General features: G+C 41.6%; 2 protein-coding genes across 2 annotated transcripts; both read left to right on the forward strand.

Annotated features, from left to right (window-relative positions):
- Positions 1-824: 824 nt before the first annotated feature.
- LOC132873737 (interleukin-1 beta-like) lies at positions 825-3,569 on the forward strand. The gene is made up of 7 exons (XM_060909535.1): positions 825-895; positions 1,043-1,076; positions 1,626-1,704; positions 1,803-1,983; positions 2,096-2,263; positions 2,748-2,887; positions 3,140-3,569. The coding sequence occupies exons 2-7, from the start codon at positions 1,045-1,047 to the stop codon at positions 3,380-3,382; spliced, it is 843 nt and encodes a 280-aa protein (XP_060765518.1). The 5' UTR covers positions 825-895; positions 1,043-1,044; the 3' UTR covers positions 3,383-3,569.
- Positions 3,570-12,887: 9,318 nt separating this feature from the next.
- LOC132873794 (interleukin-1 beta-like) lies at positions 12,888-15,498 on the forward strand. The gene is made up of 7 exons (XM_060909596.1): positions 12,888-12,970; positions 13,114-13,147; positions 13,697-13,775; positions 13,874-14,054; positions 14,167-14,334; positions 14,819-14,958; positions 15,211-15,498. The coding sequence occupies exons 2-7, from the start codon at positions 13,116-13,118 to the stop codon at positions 15,451-15,453; spliced, it is 843 nt and encodes a 280-aa protein (XP_060765579.1). The 5' UTR covers positions 12,888-12,970; positions 13,114-13,115; the 3' UTR covers positions 15,454-15,498.
- Positions 15,499-19,100: the final 3,602 nt, after the last annotated feature.

Here is a 19,100-nt window from a genome sequence, read left to right on the forward strand (position 1 = left end):
AATAATAATAATTATTATTATTATTATTATTCACAACCTGCTTTTGCACCTGAACCCTTTCAGTCTGCATTATTTGCCTTAAGTACCCTGAGATTTCAAGCAGGGTAACTTCATTTATTTATTTATTTATTTATTTATTTATTTATTTATAATTTATTTATCAGGTTATGCAAATTTACCGTGAAACATATAGCTAGTTGTGTGGCCAGGTTTCCATGTTATGTTTTCAAATGTCTTCTGAAGAAAGCTGGCTTCATGCTTTCATTAGAAATTTCCTCCAAAAAATACACTTCACTGTAATTTCAGAACTTTTGTTGTCTCTTTGTGCTTGGATGTTCTTCCTCTTGTCATTTTCTTTTAGTGACAACATACCTGGCCAGGAAGAAGGAATTAGCTAGCTTATACTGTCATTTACATTTAGATATTTATGAAATTTATCTTAAAACTTCATTTAATACCCAGCCACTGGGGCTGCACAAGCCAGTGGATACTTAGTGTCGGTCCCAACCCTGGATAGACTGGGGAGGGTTGCGTCAGGAAGGGAATTCGGTGTAAAACCTATGCTAAATCAAATATATGGAAGAGATCCGCTGTGGTGACCCATAATGGGAGCAGCCAAAAAGACGAAGAAGAGGAGGAAGAGGAGGAAGAAGAACTTAAAACTTCATTTGACATTCTTAACAGTCCCAAAGTTTACATCATTAACTGGTTGCGAAATCTGGTCCTGAACGACAGTGACGTCAACTTCCGCTTGAGTGAATTTCCCAGCCAGCGCTCATAAATACAGCAGCACAAGCACATAATTGCACTCACAAGCAGTTCAACAGCAAGAAACAGAGAGTCTCACAAGGACAACTTCAAATCGCAATTTCTAATCCAATCTCATTAACCACTGGTACGTATTCTGTCGTTTTATATGCATGTGTGAAAATCTGAAATTTGCAGGATGAATTTCTGACTGACTGATTGATTGATTCATTCATTAAATAATTGACTGATTAAAATGAAAAGTAACATTCAACTTTGCTCTTTTTCTTTTTAGAAATGGCTGACAAAGATTTGTTAATGCTGGAAAGGTAAGCCTTATTTTGGACGCAATGAATAAAATAACACTATGCAGTCATGGAAGTAACGTCTAGTGACATTAGTGTTATAGAATTTCATTTAACCCTAACACTGTTAGAATCTTAGAATAATCTGAGAATAACACTAAGACCCAGTCTGTGAAGGTGTTCAGTCATTGTGAATGTCCAGTAATAGAAAGACATCCGAATGATGAAGCTCCCGAATTGAGTAGTTAAAGCATTAGCAAGAATGTACATAACTCTCCACATGTTTGGACATTTTCCAACTAGCAAAGCATATTTGTTTCTGTTGATGAGATTAGAAATGATTCCAGTCTGATGCTGGTAGACAAAGACTGTTCAAAGTTAACAATGTCTTATCAGGATCAGGATCATAATGATTTTGTTGCTGCTCTGCATCACAATACTTAATATTATTATTTCATATTGTTTTTATTCTTGTGCAGTCAGCAATACAATTAGGGCTTAGAGACAATTCGAGAGTTTCTGGATGCTAAATCAAAAAATAAACACACTCATGAATTCACTCCCTTTTAACAGCTACTTGGACAATGACTGTGAATTTGGTTCAGATGACACGAACTTTGACGAGCTGGACTGCTCTGATCCTTTGGCCATGGTAAGTCACATTAGTTAAGCCTCACCTCACCTCAACACAGCTCGTTTCTTTTCATTATATCAAAACCTGAGCTGACTGTGGACTCTGGTGTGTCACAGAGTAGCAGATGCGACCTTCACGAAGGACTCCGTATCGAGGTCACCAAGGAGCCTCTTAGCATGCGCAGCGTTGCTAATGTAATAATCGCTCTGCAGAGGCTGAAGCACACTCAAAGTGTTCAGTCCACTGAGTTCACTGACCAGGAGCTCTTCAATATCTTCATGGAGAATGTAATTGAAGGTGCGGTTTAAAACATTATATCTCAATGTCTATGCATATATTCTTACTTTGCTGTGGTGTGAGATGAAGCTGATTTCATAAACACTGACACACTCCCATCTTCCTCACACAGAGAGCATGACGATCAACTTGAAGTGCAGTCAATCCAAGAGTTACAGCATGCAGGACAAGGTTGTGCAATGCACTTTATATGACAAGTCTAAAAAGACCTTGGTGCAGAGGGAAGAGACTTCTATTCTGCTGGCCATCACTCTGAAGGCTGGACAAGAGTCAAATAAAGGTAAACTTCCCATGCAAACCACTGTTACTACTAACAGTTCATAGGAATTTATTTGGTTCGAAAGTCTGTGGCAAAATTCCTAAAAGCATAGAGCACAGTGGATGGATAAATACCTTATTCAGGTGCCCAGCTGTCAATTTTGTCAATTCCTATCATTAGCTTAGAACCTTAATCATTATTTTAACACAACTGTAGCTTCAGTTTGCTGCATTTTCTCCCAATTGCCTTTGCAATCTGCCAATATTTATAATTCCTGCCGTCTCTCCTGTCTTCTATCCATCTTCTATCCATCTGCGGATAACTTCATTCTATTGCACCGTACAGAGTTTTGGTTCAATTTAAGTCCTGACTTGTCACTGTCATTTCTCAACCATCATATATTTTTAGTCTAATTCTTTATCACTGCTTCCTTTTGCCTTGATTGTATATTGTATAACCCTCTAAGCTCTACTGACATTTAACCAAAGTCCATTATTTTCAACAGCATGGTTCAACCTCTCGTCCTTCGCTCCACCAAACTGCACAGCAAACACAAAAGGCCAGCCTGTATGTTTGGGGATTGTAAAGACCAACCTCTTTCTCTCATGCACGCTGGACAATGGAACTCCTCTTCTAGGCATCGAGGTATGTAAACATACTCATCTGACAAATCCACTGGATGATTTAGAGTTAGTGACTTGGCACACAGTTTTTTTTACTCACAAACAAGAAATGTCATATGGAACGTAGCAAATATTTAATAGATGTGAATGTATTCAGTTACAGTGGAGAGTGAATGTGGTGTGATGTGAATAAAATGTACATCTTTCATAAAAGGATGTTTCAAGCATGATATTTACATATTATTATAGAAGTAATGGATGAATTCTTTTGTAGGAGGTAAAAGACAAGCAGAGCCTGAAGTCCATCAAGGAGAATGATGGCATGGAGCGCTTCCTTTTCTTCAGAAACGGCAGTGGTGACTCCCTTAACACCTTCGAGTCGGTCAAATACCCGGGCTGGTTCATCACCACCTCAAGGGACGACTTTAAGCCAGTGCAAATGTGTCAACAGCAACCCACTCCCCTCCAGCTGTTCACACTCCATGATGAGAAAGTAGTCTCTCAGAATGAGATCTGATTCAGAAAACCAGTTTCCAGAAAGTATGTACTAGGTACAAGTGTAAATCTGGACGCTCATTTTATGTTTAATTATATCTCAGCTTGAGGTATCTAACTGTTCTGTGCTTGTTTGTGGTTTTGCGATAATCACAAGATCAGTTCAGAATTATGTATTTTTATTTAAAACATTTTTATTTTTGGAGATATCTGTGCTTGTTTGTGGTTTTAAAATCACCTCTGTATGAGTTGTGTTTTATTTAACTTTATTTAATTTATTTATTACAAAGGTTGTGTTGATGTCATCACTCTAATTTATTGTTATATTTAAAAGCCAAATAAAATTTTTTTTCCAAATGCATGGCAGTGTATGGTATTTACCTAAAGATGAGAAACCTTAGCGTCATATTTAGGCTCAAGTTGTGGATGCACTAAGCTGATACTGATTTGCAGAGAAATCTCAGATGGTTCATACCTGAAAGGAGAGAAATTGCATTGAGATATAATTAATCTAGTTGAGGTTCTCATGCCATCAATGTACAGAGATAACTGGATGAACTTTTGTGCCCCCAGTTCCATGATGTATCTTAAAAGAGGTTAAGGTGAAAACAGTGCAAGTATTTTATGAAAATCACATGTGCAAAACTAAGATAATTGGACCCCACTGAGTATATGATATTATGATTATTTCTAATACCATGATCATACCTCTATAATCTACAGGCCCAGGCAAGTGTTTAAACACCTGCAGTTTCTTATGACTCAAATGCTAATGGCACTTTAAACAAGTGCAGATGCTCTTGGAGAAAATGACTTGAGCTTTTAGAATCTATTGTAACACAAGTACAAATATTCTGTGTTACAAAAGTCTAATTAAAGTGATTAGGTCTATGGAGTCTCCAATATAGTAGTTACAGTCAGTTTATCTGTAACTATTCCTTAATTATTCTTTCTCATTTTCGATTTTTCTTTTCCAAAATAGCTTCTTATTTAATAAATTTAAAAAAATGAGAGAGTATCATTTTAAAAGCTACCAAACGGCATGACGACAAGTTTTTACCCAATCACTGGGAGATGACAAGTTTGAATTCCAAGCCATTTATGGCCTGGAGTCCAAACACAATTGGCTGCGCTCTGTGGGTTAGAAGACAGCACACTCTCTCTGCCCTGTCAATCACAGTGACACTAACCAGTTGTGGGCATCTCCGGATATGTAAAAGCGAGTAGATGGTGCTTACATCTGAGTGTGTTACTCTACCCTGTGAGGCAACGTGAAAAGATAAAGTCGGTTGACTTCACCTGTCTCAAATTAAGCATGTGTCAGCCTTTATCCTTCTAGGTTGGTAACTGTCATATTACAAGCAGAGTTGGTTATGGGATTGGAAGCGGCAGGTGACCAATTTTGAGAGAAACAACATCAACAGGAAGAACATGATAATTACTTACTGTCATGCATGACAGGGTGGGGGGTGTTAGCCTAACTTAAAGCACCATCAGGGTCCCCAGATTTCAAAGAAATGCATCCCTTCATTTTATTTTATTGCTTACCAGCTGTTATGGTGAGAAACAGCATTAACCAATCAGGATTGTGCTACTGGGGATCAATGTCAGTGTGATTCGCAATCAATCAGTAGCTGTTATTATAAAAAAGCCATAGTTCTCTAGTTCTGTGCGAGAAATGTAAGACTCATTAATTACTGCTTAGTTCATAATGAAATCCTACAACTATACATACTGAAAAATTAATTTGTACTTCTTAGTATTTAAAAGGAATGAGATGAAATTTAATTAAGAACTACTCATTCTTTCCTGCTTAGTTCCTCCATTATTACATATGAGCTGTTGAAAAGTACAGTCACTTGTTACTTATAAATTGTTTAATATCATTATTATAATATAATTTGCATTTGTTATATTTCCCAAATTTTCTTGTAAAAATGACTCTACAGGTTTATAACATTCTTTAACTTTTTGACCTGTGGTGCCTTTATCATTGCCTCATGAGGGCACTGTGAGACTAATAAGATTGCTGTGTCTAATAAAGTGTCCATTGAACCCTGGCTAGAGGGGGCTGACAAGTGGGACCGATGGCTATAGAGTCTGTTCATGTCCAAAGTGATTTATATGATACAGTTACCTGATAAAGTGACCACGGAGTATATTCATTGCCTTTTCTCTTTGACTTTTTTTTTAATGATACAGTATATTCATTTTGTTATGCTTGTGGGAAATTTGGTCATTTTGACATCACAGTAATGTAAAATAAAACAATTTAAATATTATTTGAAGCTTCAGTATTTTTCTGTTTAACACTAGTTTGGTTGTTTTTTAAATAAATTTAATTTCACTTCATTTATTTCATTATTAACAAACACTAAAAATGATTCAGTGGCTTATTAAATGTGGCAAGAACAAATCTGTGCTTTTTACACAAAACTTACTTAAATGGTCTGTACTAAATTAATTAATGTAAATACGTTACTGGGTTAATTTAATTAAATTGATTTAATTTTGAGCATTATGAATAAGTCATGGCCTTGTCACAGTCTGGTCCAGTCCATCCATGCCTGAGGTTGTGGGACTTGCATGCCAGGTCCAGGCCGGATCCTGGACAGGAATTCAGTCCTGCCCTGCTGAAGGCCATTCTCCCTGAAGCGGCACTCCCACACCTGCTACCACTCCTCTCCCATCAGCCAGGGCCTTCTTAAGAACTGTTTGGAGCTACTCCAGTTGCCAGACCGTCTCTCGTAGACTTTCCTCGCCTCGCTACAACCTTTTGGTATTGTGTTTTCTTGATTCCCCCTGCCTGAATTGTTTCTTGTTTTTTTGTCTAGTCTTCTGTCCAGTTTTTTGCCCCTATTTTACCTGCCTGTTCCTTTGGATTGTGTTTTTGCTTCCTCTGCCTGAATTTCCTTTGTCCCTGTGTTCTTCGATTTTTGTTAAGATTTTTCTGTCCTGTTTTTGTCCCTGACCATGCCTACCTGCTCCTCTGTGTTTTTGACCTCCTGGCCCGTTTTTTGACCACTGATTTTTTTGCCTGAGCCCTACTGTACATGTGCCCTCTACTTCATTAAAGAAGTTTTCCTCTGTACACTGCCTCTCTTGAATCTGCTCTTGGGTCCTCACTTCACCTCAGCTCACCATTTCTGACAACACAATCTGGCCAACATGGACCCAGCAGATTTCGCCCAGCTAAGAGCAGCGGTGCAGAGACAGGGAGCTCTCCTTGGGACCCACCAACAGGACATCCAACAGGTGAATCAAAATCTGACACTCTCAATCTTCTTGCCACTCAGCTACAACAGCTTCAAGTAACGTCTGCTCCTACACAACCCCCTCCACCTACCGCTCCTCCAGCTCCTGCTCCAGCCCTCTTCAGAGAGCCAAGACTTCCCACCCCACAGCCATACGACGGAGAACCAGGTACCTGCAGATAATTTTTATCTCAATGCTCACTAACCCTTGAGCTTCAACCACTGGCTTTCCCTACACAGCGTTCCTGAGTGGCCTACACCTCACTCTCCTCACTGGGAAAGCTAGAGAGTGGGGAACAGCTATGTGGGACGCCAATGCACCATGCTGCGCCAGCTTCAAGGATTTCACAGAGGAGATGAGGTGAACCTTTGATCGCTCTCTGTCTGGCAGAGAGGCAACAAGAGAAATCATGGGACTGCGGCAGGGTGCCCGGTCTGCTTTTGACTATGCGATTGAGTTTCGCACCTTGGCGGCATCTTGTGGCTGGAATGAGATTGCCTTGTTTGACGCATTTTTGAACGGGCTGTCAGACTCCATCAAGGATGAGCTGGTCTCGCGAGAACTGCCGCCTGATCTCCCCGTTCTCATGGACCTCGCCAGTCGTATTGACTCCCGGATCAGACAGTGGGTGAAAGAGAGAACTCTGACTAGTCTTGCTCCCCCTAAGCCTCCCATTCCTTCCGTTGAGCCAATGCAGATAGACCCAGTCCGCATCTCACCTGAGGAACGACAGCGCCGTCGGGATCTGAGGGCATGTTTTTATTGTGGACAGCTGGGGCATTTCTGCCAATCTTGCCCCTTTAAAAGGAAGAGCCCACCAGTGAGTTTAGGGGCCGTGGTGGGCAATGTCCAGAATCAGCCCCCTACAGATCGACTGCTACTCCCAGTGGTCATTATCTATGGCAATCAGCCCCATGACCTCCAGGCACTCATTGATTCAGGGACTGACAGAAACCTAATCTGCTCGACCACCGCCAAGCACCTGTGGATTCCACTACTGGCTCTGAACCCATCCCTCACTGTCCTGACCCTTAATGATACTGGTCTGACCACTATCACCCATAAAACAGCCCCGGTCACCATAAGAATTTCTAGCAACAATCCAGTTTTTTGTCATGAGCAATCCCCATGTGCCCATAGTACTTAGTCTGCCCTGGCTAACTCTACATAACCCCCATGTCAACCGGACTAACACCATTTTTGGATGGAGTCAATTCTGTTTATGGTCATGCCTGAGATCTGCCCTCACTTACGCCGAGCTGCTCCAGCCCACCATTGGTGAATATTCTGACCTCTCTAACGTGCCTCCTGAGTATAATGACTTAAAACTTGTGTTTAGCAAGTCTCAAGCTATTTCCCTTCCTCCCCATAAGCCCAATGACTGTGGAATTGACCTTCTCCCTGGGCCTGCATCACGTAAGGGGCGACTTTACTCCCTCTCTCCTTCTGAAAGGCAAACCATGCATAAGTACATCACCGAGTCCTTAGCAGATGGAATTATTCGTCCCTCCTCTTCTCCTGCAGGGGCAGGATTCTTTTTTGTGGAGAAGGAGAAATCCTTGCACTCTTGTAGTGATTACTGGGGGCTAAATGACATCATCATCAAGAACCGTTACCCCCAACCTCTCACATCTACGGCATTTGAGTTACTCCAGGGAGCCCAGATTTTCACCAAACTAGACCACCTTGTGAGGATCAGAGAAGGGGACAAATGGAAGATGGCATTCAACACCCCCACGGGCCACGACGAATATCTTGTGGTTCTGTTCGGCCTGACTAATGCTCCCGCGGTTTTCCAGGCCCTCGTTAATGATGTCCTGAGGGTCTACCTTAACCTTTTTTGTTTTTGTTTATCTGGACAACATATTAATTTTTCCCGCTCCCTTGATGAACGTTACATCCACGTCAGGCAGGTCCTTCAATGACTCCTGGAAAATAAACTCTTTGTTAAGGCTGAGAAATGTGAGTTCCATAGAAGTTCTGTCTCCTTTCTGGGTTTCATTATCTCCCCCGCACAGATTCAGATGGACCCCCTGAAACTCAAGGCAGCTGCTGACTGGCCCACCCCGTCCTCTCAGTGAGAACTCCAGTCATTTCTTCTGTTTGCGAATTTCTACAGGCGATTCATCAGGATCTTTAGTATGGGGGCTGGGTCCCTCACGGCTCTAACTTCCACCAAGGTCCCTTTGAGCTGGGGGGAAGGGGCCAAGAAGGCGTTCTCTGAGCTCAAACGAAGGTTCACGTCAGCACCTATACTCACCATTCCATATCTGTCCCGGCAGTTCGTGGTTGAGGTCGATGCTTCAGAGTCAGGGGTCGGGGCCATATTGTCTCAAAGATCGGCTAGTGACAACAAGCTTCATCCTTGCTCCTTCTTCTCTCATCGGCTTTCCCCCTCTGAGAGAAACTACGATGTTGGCAATAGGGAACTGTTGGCTGTTAAACTGGCCTTGGAAGAATGGAGACATTGGTTGGAGGGGTCAGTCCTTCCCTTCATCGTATGGACAGATTACAAGAACCTCGAATACCTCAGGACTGCCAAGCACCTCAATTCTCGTCAGGCCCAATGGTCTCTTCTTTTCTCGCTTCAAGTTCACGCTTTCCTTTCACCCAGGCTCTAAGAATGGTAAGCCCGATGCCTTGTCCAGAATGTTTTCTCCCCTCCAGGAGGAATCAACCTCCCCCGAGACCATCCTTCGTCCACGGTGCCTGGTGGGGCCACTCTGTTAGAGGTGGAAACCTTGGTCCACAAGCCCCATGAGCAGGACCCAGGGCCCAGTGATGCACCTCCTAACCATCTTTTTGTTCCTGTTTCCGTGCGGGCACAGGTGTTGCAGTGGGGTCATGGTTCCAGAATGGCGTGCCACCCAGGAGCAGCCCAGACTCTGGCACTCATCCAACAATGCTTTTGGTGGCCATCCATCAAGGAGGACATCCAGAGGTTTATGGCAGGTGCGACATCTGCGTCAGGAACAAGACTGACAACAGACCCCCTGCCGGCCTACTGAGACCCCTTCCTGTTCCCCACCGGCCCTGGTCACACACAGCCCTGGATTTCATCACGGGACTCCCTAATTCAGGTGGCAATACTTGTATCCTCACTATTGTTGACCGTTTTTCTAAAGCTGTTCATTTTATCCCTCTGCCCAAGCTTCCCACTGTCAAGGAGACCACCGAATTGCTGATACTCCATGTTTTCCTTCTACACGGACTCCCCTCAGACATCGTATCAGACCACGGACCCCAGTTCTCTGCTTAATTCTGGAAGGCCTTCTGTAAACTCATTGGTGCTTCTCGCAGTCTGTCTTCAGGTTTTTACCCTCAGACCAGTGGGCAGACGGAATGGGCCAACCAGGAGCTGTAAGTGGCTCTCAGGTGCATGGTGTCCAAGGATGCTGCCTCGTGGAGCAAGACCCTTCCTTGGTACGCTCACAACTCCTTACCCACCTCTGCTACAGGTCTTTCCCCCTTCCAGTGCTCTCTGGGTTACCAGCCACCACTCTTCCCCATCCAAGAAAAAGTCGCCGTGCCCTCTGCCCAGGTATTTGTGCACCGGTGCAGGAGAACATGGGCATTGACCAGGAAAAAGCTTCTACATTCTGTCAAGATGTTTAAAGAGCAAGCCGACAAACACCGCTTGGCAGCTCCCATCTATCAGGTGTGGCAGCGAGTAATGCTCTCCACTCGCCACCTGCCCTTCAAGACGGTCTCCCACAAATTGTCTTCCAGGTTCATAGGACCTTTCCCTGTCTCCAAGGTAATTAATCCCTGCTCTGTAAGACTGTGTCTGCCCGTAACCATGCACCGTATTCACCCAACTTTCCATGTCTCCCAAGTCAAACCCCTGGTCTAAAGTTCCCTATCCACACCCTCCAAACCCCCTCCTCCTCCCAGGTTCACAGATGGTGGTGAGGTCTTCACGGTCAGAAGGTTGCTGAAGGTAGGACACCGAGCCAGAGGACTCCAGTACCTGGGTGATTGGGAGGGGTATGGTCCTGAGGAGAGGAGCTGGGTTCCTGCCAGGTTCATCATGGATCCCACCCTCCTCATGGACTTCCAACAACAACACCCCGAGGCACTTCCTAAGGCACCTGGAGGCACCCGTTGGGGGGGGGGGGGGTACTGTCACAGTCCGGTCCAGTCCATCCATGCCTGAGGTTGTGGGACTTCCATGCTGGCTCCAGGCCGGATCCTGGGCAGGAATTCAGTCCTGCCCTGCTGAAGGCCATTTTCCCTGTGCGGCACTCCCACACCTGCTACCACTCCTCATCCCATCAGCCAGGGCCTTCTTAAGAACTGTTTGGAGCTACTCCAGTTGCCAGACTGTCTCTTGTAAACTTTCCTCGCCTCAGTACAACCCTTTGGTATTGTGTCTCCTTGATTCCCCCTCCTGAATTGTTCCTTGTATTTTGTTTAGTCTTCTGTCCAGTTTTTTGCCCCTGCCTGTTCCTTTGGATTGTGTTTTTGCTTCTTCTGCCTGGATTTCCCTTGTCCCTGTGTTCTTCAATTTTTGTTAAAATGTTTCTGTCCTGCCGTTGTCCCTAACTGTGCCTACCTGCTCCTCCTGTGTTTTTAATCTCCTGGCCTGTTTTCTTGACCACCGATTTTTGCCTGAGCCCTACTGTACCTGTGCCCTCTACTTCATTAAAGAAGCTTTCCTCTGTACACTGCCTCTCTTGAGTCTGCTCTTGGGTCCTCACTTCACCTCGGCTCGCCGTTTCTGACAGGCCTAATGGTTAGAGAAGCAGCTTTGAGACCAAAAGGTTGCTGGTTCGATTCCCTCAACCAACAGGAATGGCTGAAATGCCCTTGAGCAAGGTACCCAACCCCCAACTGCTCCCCAGGCTGCTCTGGGTATGTTGCATGTTGCCCTGGATAAGAGCATCTGCTCAATGCCTGTACTGTAATAAGCTGATGAAATGTTTTGAAAGATCATGTATCTCTGTAAAGTTTTCATGATTCACCCTGTTCTTCTCAGTCAGTTGTACACAGACAAGCTGGTTACGTAATCATGTAGGGTTCTGCCAGTTCAGTCTTTATTAAAGCTCATGTAAGGCCATACACATCCATTAGAGTTATACCACTTGCTGGAACATTTTATGGTGTTAATGGCCATTAAGTTTAATGATGATTAATGATTAATGATCTGATTTGCGAAATTAGATGTTGAGATTTGCATAATTCATTTAAGTTCTCTTGTATGAAATAAATAGGCTTGAGTAAAATTTACATCAAAGTGACATAAAACAAAATTGCTGTTTAAATTTAGATACACTTGAGTGAGTGACATGTCAACCTTACTTTAAAATATGGTCATTTAAATTTACTAACATTTGTGTGGAAATTACCACACTTTTCTTGAGTAAATCTCACTCCAGTATTTATTGTGTTTTATTAGTGATGCAGTGCCTAGTTTTCATTCTTCTTCTTCTCTTATTATAATAATAATAATCATAATAATAATAATAATAATAATTATTATTATTATTATTAGTCACAACCTGCTTTTGCACCTGAACCCTTTCAGTCTGCATTATTTGCCTTAAGTACCCTGAGATTTCAAGCAGGGTAACTTCATTCATTTATTTATTTATTTATTTATTTATTTTAAATTTATTTATCAGGTTATGCAAATTTACCGTGAAACATATAGCTAGTTGTGTGGCCAGGTTTCCATGTTATGTTTTCAAATGTCTTCTGAAGAAAGCTGGCTTCATGCTTTCATTAGAAATTTCCTCCAAAAAATACACTTCACTGTAATTTCAGAACTTTTGTTGTCTCTTTGTGCTTGGATGTTTTTCCTCTTGTCATTTTCTTTTAGTGACAACATACCTGGCCAGGAAGAAGGAATTAGCTAGCTTATACTGTCATTTACATTTAGATATTTATGAAATTTATCTTAAAACTTCATTTAATACCCAGCCACTGGGGCTGCACAAGCCAGTGGATACTTAGTGTCGGTCCCAACCCTGGATAGACTGGGGAGGGTTGCGTCAGGAAGGGAATTCGGTGTAAAACCTATGCTAAATCAAATATATGGAAGAGATCCGCTGTGGTGACCCATAATGGGAGCAGCCAAAAAGACGAAGAAGAGGAGGAAGAGGAGGAAGAAGAACTTAAAACTTCATTTGACATTCTTAACAGTCCCAAAGTTTACGTCATTAACTGGTTGCGAAATCTGGTCCTGAACGACAGTGACGTCAACTTCCGCTTGAGTGAATTTCCCAGCCAGCGCTCATAAATACAGCAGCCCAAGCACATAATTGCACTCACAAGCAGTTCAACAGCAAGAAACAGAGAGTCTCACAAGGACAACTTCAAATCGCAATTTCTAATCCAATCTCATTAACCACTGGTACGTATTCTGTCGTTTTATATGCATGTGTGAAAATCTGAAATTTGCAGGATGAATTTCTGACTGACTGATTGATTCATTCATTAAATAATTGACTGATTAAAATGAAAAGTAACATTCAACTTTGCTCTTTTTCTTTTTAGAAATGGCTGACAAAGATTTGTTAATGCTGGAAAGGTAAGCCTTATTTTGGAAGCAATGAATAAAATAACATTATGCAGTCATGGAAGTAACGTCTAGTGACATTAGTGTTATAGAATTTCATTTAACCCTAACACTGTTAGAATCTTAGAATAATCTGAGAATAACACTAAGACCCAGTCTGTGAAGGTGTTCAGTCATTGTGAATGTCCAGTAATAGAAAGACATCCGAATGATGAAGCTCCCGAATTGAGTAGTTAAAGCATTAGCAAGAATGTACATAACTCTCCACATGTTTGGACATTTTCCAACTAGCAAAGCATATTTGTTTCTGTTGATGAGATTAGAAATGATTCCAGTCTGATGCTGGTAGACAAAGACTGTTCAAAGTTAACAATGTCTTATCAGGATCAGGATCATAATGATTTTGTTGCTGCTCTGCATCACAATACTTAATATTATTATTTCATATTGTTTTTATTCTTGTGCAGTCAGCAATACAATTAGGGCTTAGAGACAATTAGAGAGTTTCTGGATGCTAAATCAAAAAATAAACACACTCATGAATTCACTCCCTTTTAACAGCTACTTGGACAATGACTGTGAATTTGGTTCAGATGACACGAACTTTGACGAGCTGGACTGCTCTGATCCTTTGGCCATGGTAAGTCACATTAGTTAAGCCTCACCTCACCTCAACACAGCTCGTTTCTTTTCATTATATCAAAACCTGAGCTGACTGTGGACTCTGGTGTGTCACAGAGCAGCAGATGCGACCTTCACGAAGGACTCCGTATCGAGGTCACCAAGGAGCCTCTTAGCATGCGCAGCGTTGCTAATGTAATAATCGCTCTGCAGAGGCTGAAGCACACTCAAAGTGTTCAGTCCACTGAGTTCACTGACCAGGAGCTCTTCAATATCTTCATGGAGAATGTAATTGAAGGTGCGGTTTAAAACATTATATCTCAATGTCTATGCATATATTCTTACTTTGCTGTGGTGTGAGATGAAGCTGTTTTCATAAACACTGACACACTCCCATCTTCCTCACACAGAGAGCATGACGATCAACTTGAAGTGCAGTCAATCCAAGAGTTACAGCATGCAGGACAAGGTTGTGCAGTGCACTTTATATGACAAGTCTAAAAAGACCTTGGTGTGGAGGGAAGAGACTTCTATTCTGCTGGCCATCACTCTGAAGGCTGGACAAGAGTCAAATAAAGGTAAACTTCCCCTGCAAACCACTGTTACTACTAGCAGTTCATAGGAATTTATTTGGTTCGAAAGTCTGTGGCAAAATTCCTAAAAGCATAGAGCACAGTGGATGGATAAATACCTTATTCAGGTGCCCAGCTGTCAATTTTGTCAATTCCTATCATTAGCTTAGAACCTTAATCATTATTTTAAAACAATTGTAGCTTCAGTTTGCTGCATTTTCTCCCAATCCCCTTTGTAATCTGCCAATATTTATAATTCCTGCTGTCTCTCCTGTCTTCTATCCATCTTCTATCCATCTGCGGATAACTTCATTCTATTGCACCGTACAGAGTTTTGGTTCAATTTAAGTCCTGACTTGTCACTGTCATTTCTCAACCATCATATATTTTTAGTCTAATTCTTTATCACTGCTTCCTTTTGTCTTGATTGTCTATTGTATAACCCTCTAAGCTCTACTGACATTTAACCAAAGTCCATTATTTTCAACAGCATGGTTCAACCTCTCGTCCTTCGTTCCACCAAACTGCACAGCAAACACAAAAGGCCAGCCTGTATGTTTGGGGATTGTAAAGACCAACCTCTTTCTCTCATGCACGCTGGACAATGGAACTCCTCTTCTAGGCATCGAGGTATCTAAACATACTCATCTGACAAATCCACTGGATCATTTAGAGTTAGTGACTTGGCACACAGTTTTTTTTACTCACAAACAAGAAATGTCATATGGAACATAGCAAATATTTAATAGATGTGAATGTATTCAGTTACAGTGGAGAGTGAATGTGGTGTGATGTGAATAAAATATACATCTTTCATAAAAGGATGTTTCAAGCATGATATTCACATATTATTATAGAAGTAATGGATGAATTCTTTTGTAGGAGGTAAAAGACAAGCAGAGCCTGAAGTCCATCAAGGAGAATGATGGCATGGAGCGCTTCCTTTTCTTCAGAAACGGCAGTGGTGACTCCCTTAACACCTTCGAGTCGGTCAAATACCCGGGCTGGTTCATCACCACCTCAAGGGACGACTTTAAGCCAGTGCAAATGTCTCAACAGCAACCCACTCCCCTCCAGCTGTTCACACTCCATGATGAGAAAGTAGTCTCTCAGAATGAGATCTGATTCAGAAAACCAGTTTCCAGAAAGTATGTACTAGGTACAAGTGTAAATCTGGATGCTCATTTTATGTTTAATTATATCTCAGCTTGAGGTATCTAACTGTTCTGTGCTTGTTTGTGGTTTTGCGATAATCACAAGATCAGTTCAGAATTATATATTTTTATTTAAAACATTTTTATTTTTGGAGATATCTGTGCTTGTTTGTGGTTTTAAAATCACCTCTGTATGAGTTGTGTTTTATTTAACTTTATTTAATTTATTTATTACAAAGGTTGTGTTGATGTCATCACTCTAATTTATTATTATATTTAAAAGCCAAATAAATTTTTTTTTTCCAAATGCATGGCAGTGTATGGTATTTACCTAAAGATGAGAAACCTTAGCGTCATATTTAGGCTCAAGTTGTGGATGCACTAAGCTGATGCTGATTTGCAGAGAAATCTCAGATGGTTCATACCTGAAAGGAGAGAAATTGCATTGACATGTAATTAATCTAGTTGAGGTTGTCATCCCATCAATGTACAGAGATAACTGGATGAACTTTTGTGCCCCCAGTTCCATGATGTATCTTAAAAGAGGTTAAGGTGAAAACAGTGCAAGTATTTTATGAAAATCACATGTGCAAAACTAAGATAATTGGACCCCACTGAGTATATGATATTATGATTATTTCTAATACCATGATCATACCTCTATAATCTACAGGGCCAGGCAAGTGTTTAAACACCTGCAGTTTCTTATGACTCAAATACTAATGCCACTTTAAACAAGTGCAGATCCTCTTGGAGAAAATGACATGGGCTGTTAGAATCTATTGTAACACAAGTACAAATATTCTGTGTGACAAAAGTCTAATTAAAGTGATTAGGTCTATGGAGTCTCCAACATAGTAGTTACAGTCAGTTAATTTGTAACTATTCCTTAATTATTCTTTCTCATTTTTGGTTTTTCTTTTCCAAAATAGCTTCTTATTTAATAAATTTAAAAAAAAAAAAAGAGTATCATTTTAAAAGCTACCAAACGGCATGACGACAAGTTTTTACCCAATCACTGGGAGATGACAAGTTTGAATTCCAAGCCATTTATGGCCTGGAGTCCAAACACAATTGGCTGCGCTCTGTGGGTTAGAAGACAGCACACTCTCTCTGCCCTGTCAATCACAGTGACACTAACCAGTTGTGGGCATCTCCGGATATGTAAAAGCGAGTAGATGGTGCTTACATCTGAGTGTGTTACTCTACCCTGTGAGGCAACGTGAAAAGATAAAGTCGGTTGACTTCACCTGTCTCAAATTAAGCATGTGTCAGCCTTTATCCTTCTAGGTTGGTAACTGTCATATTACAAGCAGAGTTGGTTATGGGATTGGAAGCGGCAGGTGACCAATTTTGAGAGAAACAACATCAACAGGAAGAACATGATAATTACTTACTGTCATGCATGACAGGGTGGGGGGTGTTAGCCTAACTTAAAGCACCATCAGGGTCCCCAGATTTCAAAGAAATGCATCCCTTCATTTTATTTTATTGCTTACCAGCTGTTATGGTGAGAAACAGCATTAACCAATCAGGATTGTGCTACTGGGGATCAATGTCAGTGTGATTCGCAATCAATCAGTAGTTGTTATTATAAAAAAGCCATAGTTCTCTAGTTCTGTGCGAGAAATGTAAGACTCAGTAATTACTGCTTAGTTCATAATGAAATCCTACAAATATACATACTGAAAAATTAATTTGTACTTCTTAGTATTTAAAAGGAATGAGATGAAATTTAATTAAGAACTACTCATTCTTTCCTGCTTAGTTCCTCCATTATTACATATGAGCTGTTGAAAAGTACAGTCAGTTGTTACTTATAAATTGTTTAATATCATTATTATAATATAATTTGCATTTGTTATATTTCCCAAATTTTCTTGTAAAAATGACTCTACAGGTTTATAACATTCTTTAACTTTTTGACCTGTGGTGCCTTTATCATTGCCTCATGAGGGCACTGTGAGACTAATAAGATTGCTGTGTCTAATAAAGTGTCCATTGAACCCTGGGTAGAGGGGGCTGACAAGTGGGACCGATGGCTATAGAGTCTGTTCATGTCCAAAGTGATTTATATGATACAGTTACCTGATAAAGTGACCACGGAGTATATTCATTGCCTTTTTTCTTTGACTTTTTTTTTAATGATACAGTATATTCATTTTGTTATGCTTGTGGGAAATTTGGTCATTTTGACATCACAGTAATGTAAAATAAAACAATTTAAATAGTATTTGAAGCTTCAGTATTTTTCTGTTTAACACTAGGTTTGTTTGTTTTTTAAATAAATTTAATTTCACTTCATTTATTTCATTATTAACAAACACTAAAAATGATTCAGTGGCTTATTAAATGTGGCAAGAACAAATCTGTGCTTTTTACACAAAACTTACTTAAATGGTCTGTACTAAATTAATTAATGTAAATACCTTACTGGGTTAATTTAATTAAATTGATTTAATTTTGAGCATTATGAATAAGTCATGGCCTTGTCACAGTCTGGTCCAGTCCATCCATGCCTGAGGTTGTGGGACTTCCATGCCAGGTCCAGGCCGGATCCTGGACAGGAATTCAGTCCTGCCCTGCTGAAGGCCATTCTCCCTGAAGCGGCACTCCCACACCTGCTACCACTCCTCTCCCATCAGCCAGGGCCTTCTTAAGAACTGTTTGGAGCTACTCCAGTTGCCAGACCGTCTCTCGTAGACTTTCCTCGCCTCGCTACAACCCTTTGGTATTGTGTTTTCTTGATTCCCCCTGCCTGAATTGTTTCTTGTTTTTTTGTCTAGTCTTCTGTCCAGTTTTTTGCCCCTATTTTACCTGCCTGTTCCTTTGGATTGTGTTTTTGCTTCCTCTGTCTGAATTTCCTTTGTCCCTGTGTTCTTCGATTTTTGTTAAGATTTTTCTGTCCTGTTTTTGTCCCTGACCATGCCTACCTGCTCCTCTGTGTTTTTGACCTCCTGGCCCGTTTTTTGACCACTGATTTTTTTGCCTGAGCCCTACTGTACATGTGCCCTCTACTTCATTAAAGAAACTTTCCTCTGTACACTGCCTCTCTTGAGTCTGCTCTTGGGTCCTCACTTCAGCTCAGCTCACCATTTCTGACAGCACAGTCTGGCCAACATGGACCCAGCAGATTTCGCCCAGCTAAAAGCAGCGGTGCAGAGACAGGGAGCCCTCCTTGGGACCCACCAACAGGACATCCAACAGGTGAATCAAAATCTGACACTCTCAATCTTCTTGCCACTCAGCTACAACAGCTTCAAGTAACGTCTGCTCCTACACAACCCCCTCCACCTACCGCTCCTCCAGCTCCTGCTCCAGCCCTCTTCAGAGAGCCAAGACTTCCCACCCCATAGCCATACGACGGAGAACCAGGTACCTGCAGATAATTTTTATCTCCATGCTCGCTAACCCTTGAGCTTCAACCACTGGCCTTCCCTACAGAGCGTTCCTGAGTGGCCTACACCTCACTCTCCTCACTGGCAAAGCTAGAGAGTGGGGAACAGCTATGTGGGACGCCAATGCACCATGCTGCGCCAGCTTCAAGAATTTCACAGAGGAGATGAGGCGAACCTTTGATCGCTCTCTGTCTGGCAGAGATGCAACAAGAGACATCAT

Source organism: Neoarius graeffei, chromosome 25 (genome assembly GCF_027579695.1).
Source record: "Neoarius graeffei isolate fNeoGra1 chromosome 25, fNeoGra1.pri, whole genome shotgun sequence".
Lineage (NCBI taxonomy): Eukaryota > Metazoa > Chordata > Actinopteri > Siluriformes > Ariidae > Neoarius > Neoarius graeffei.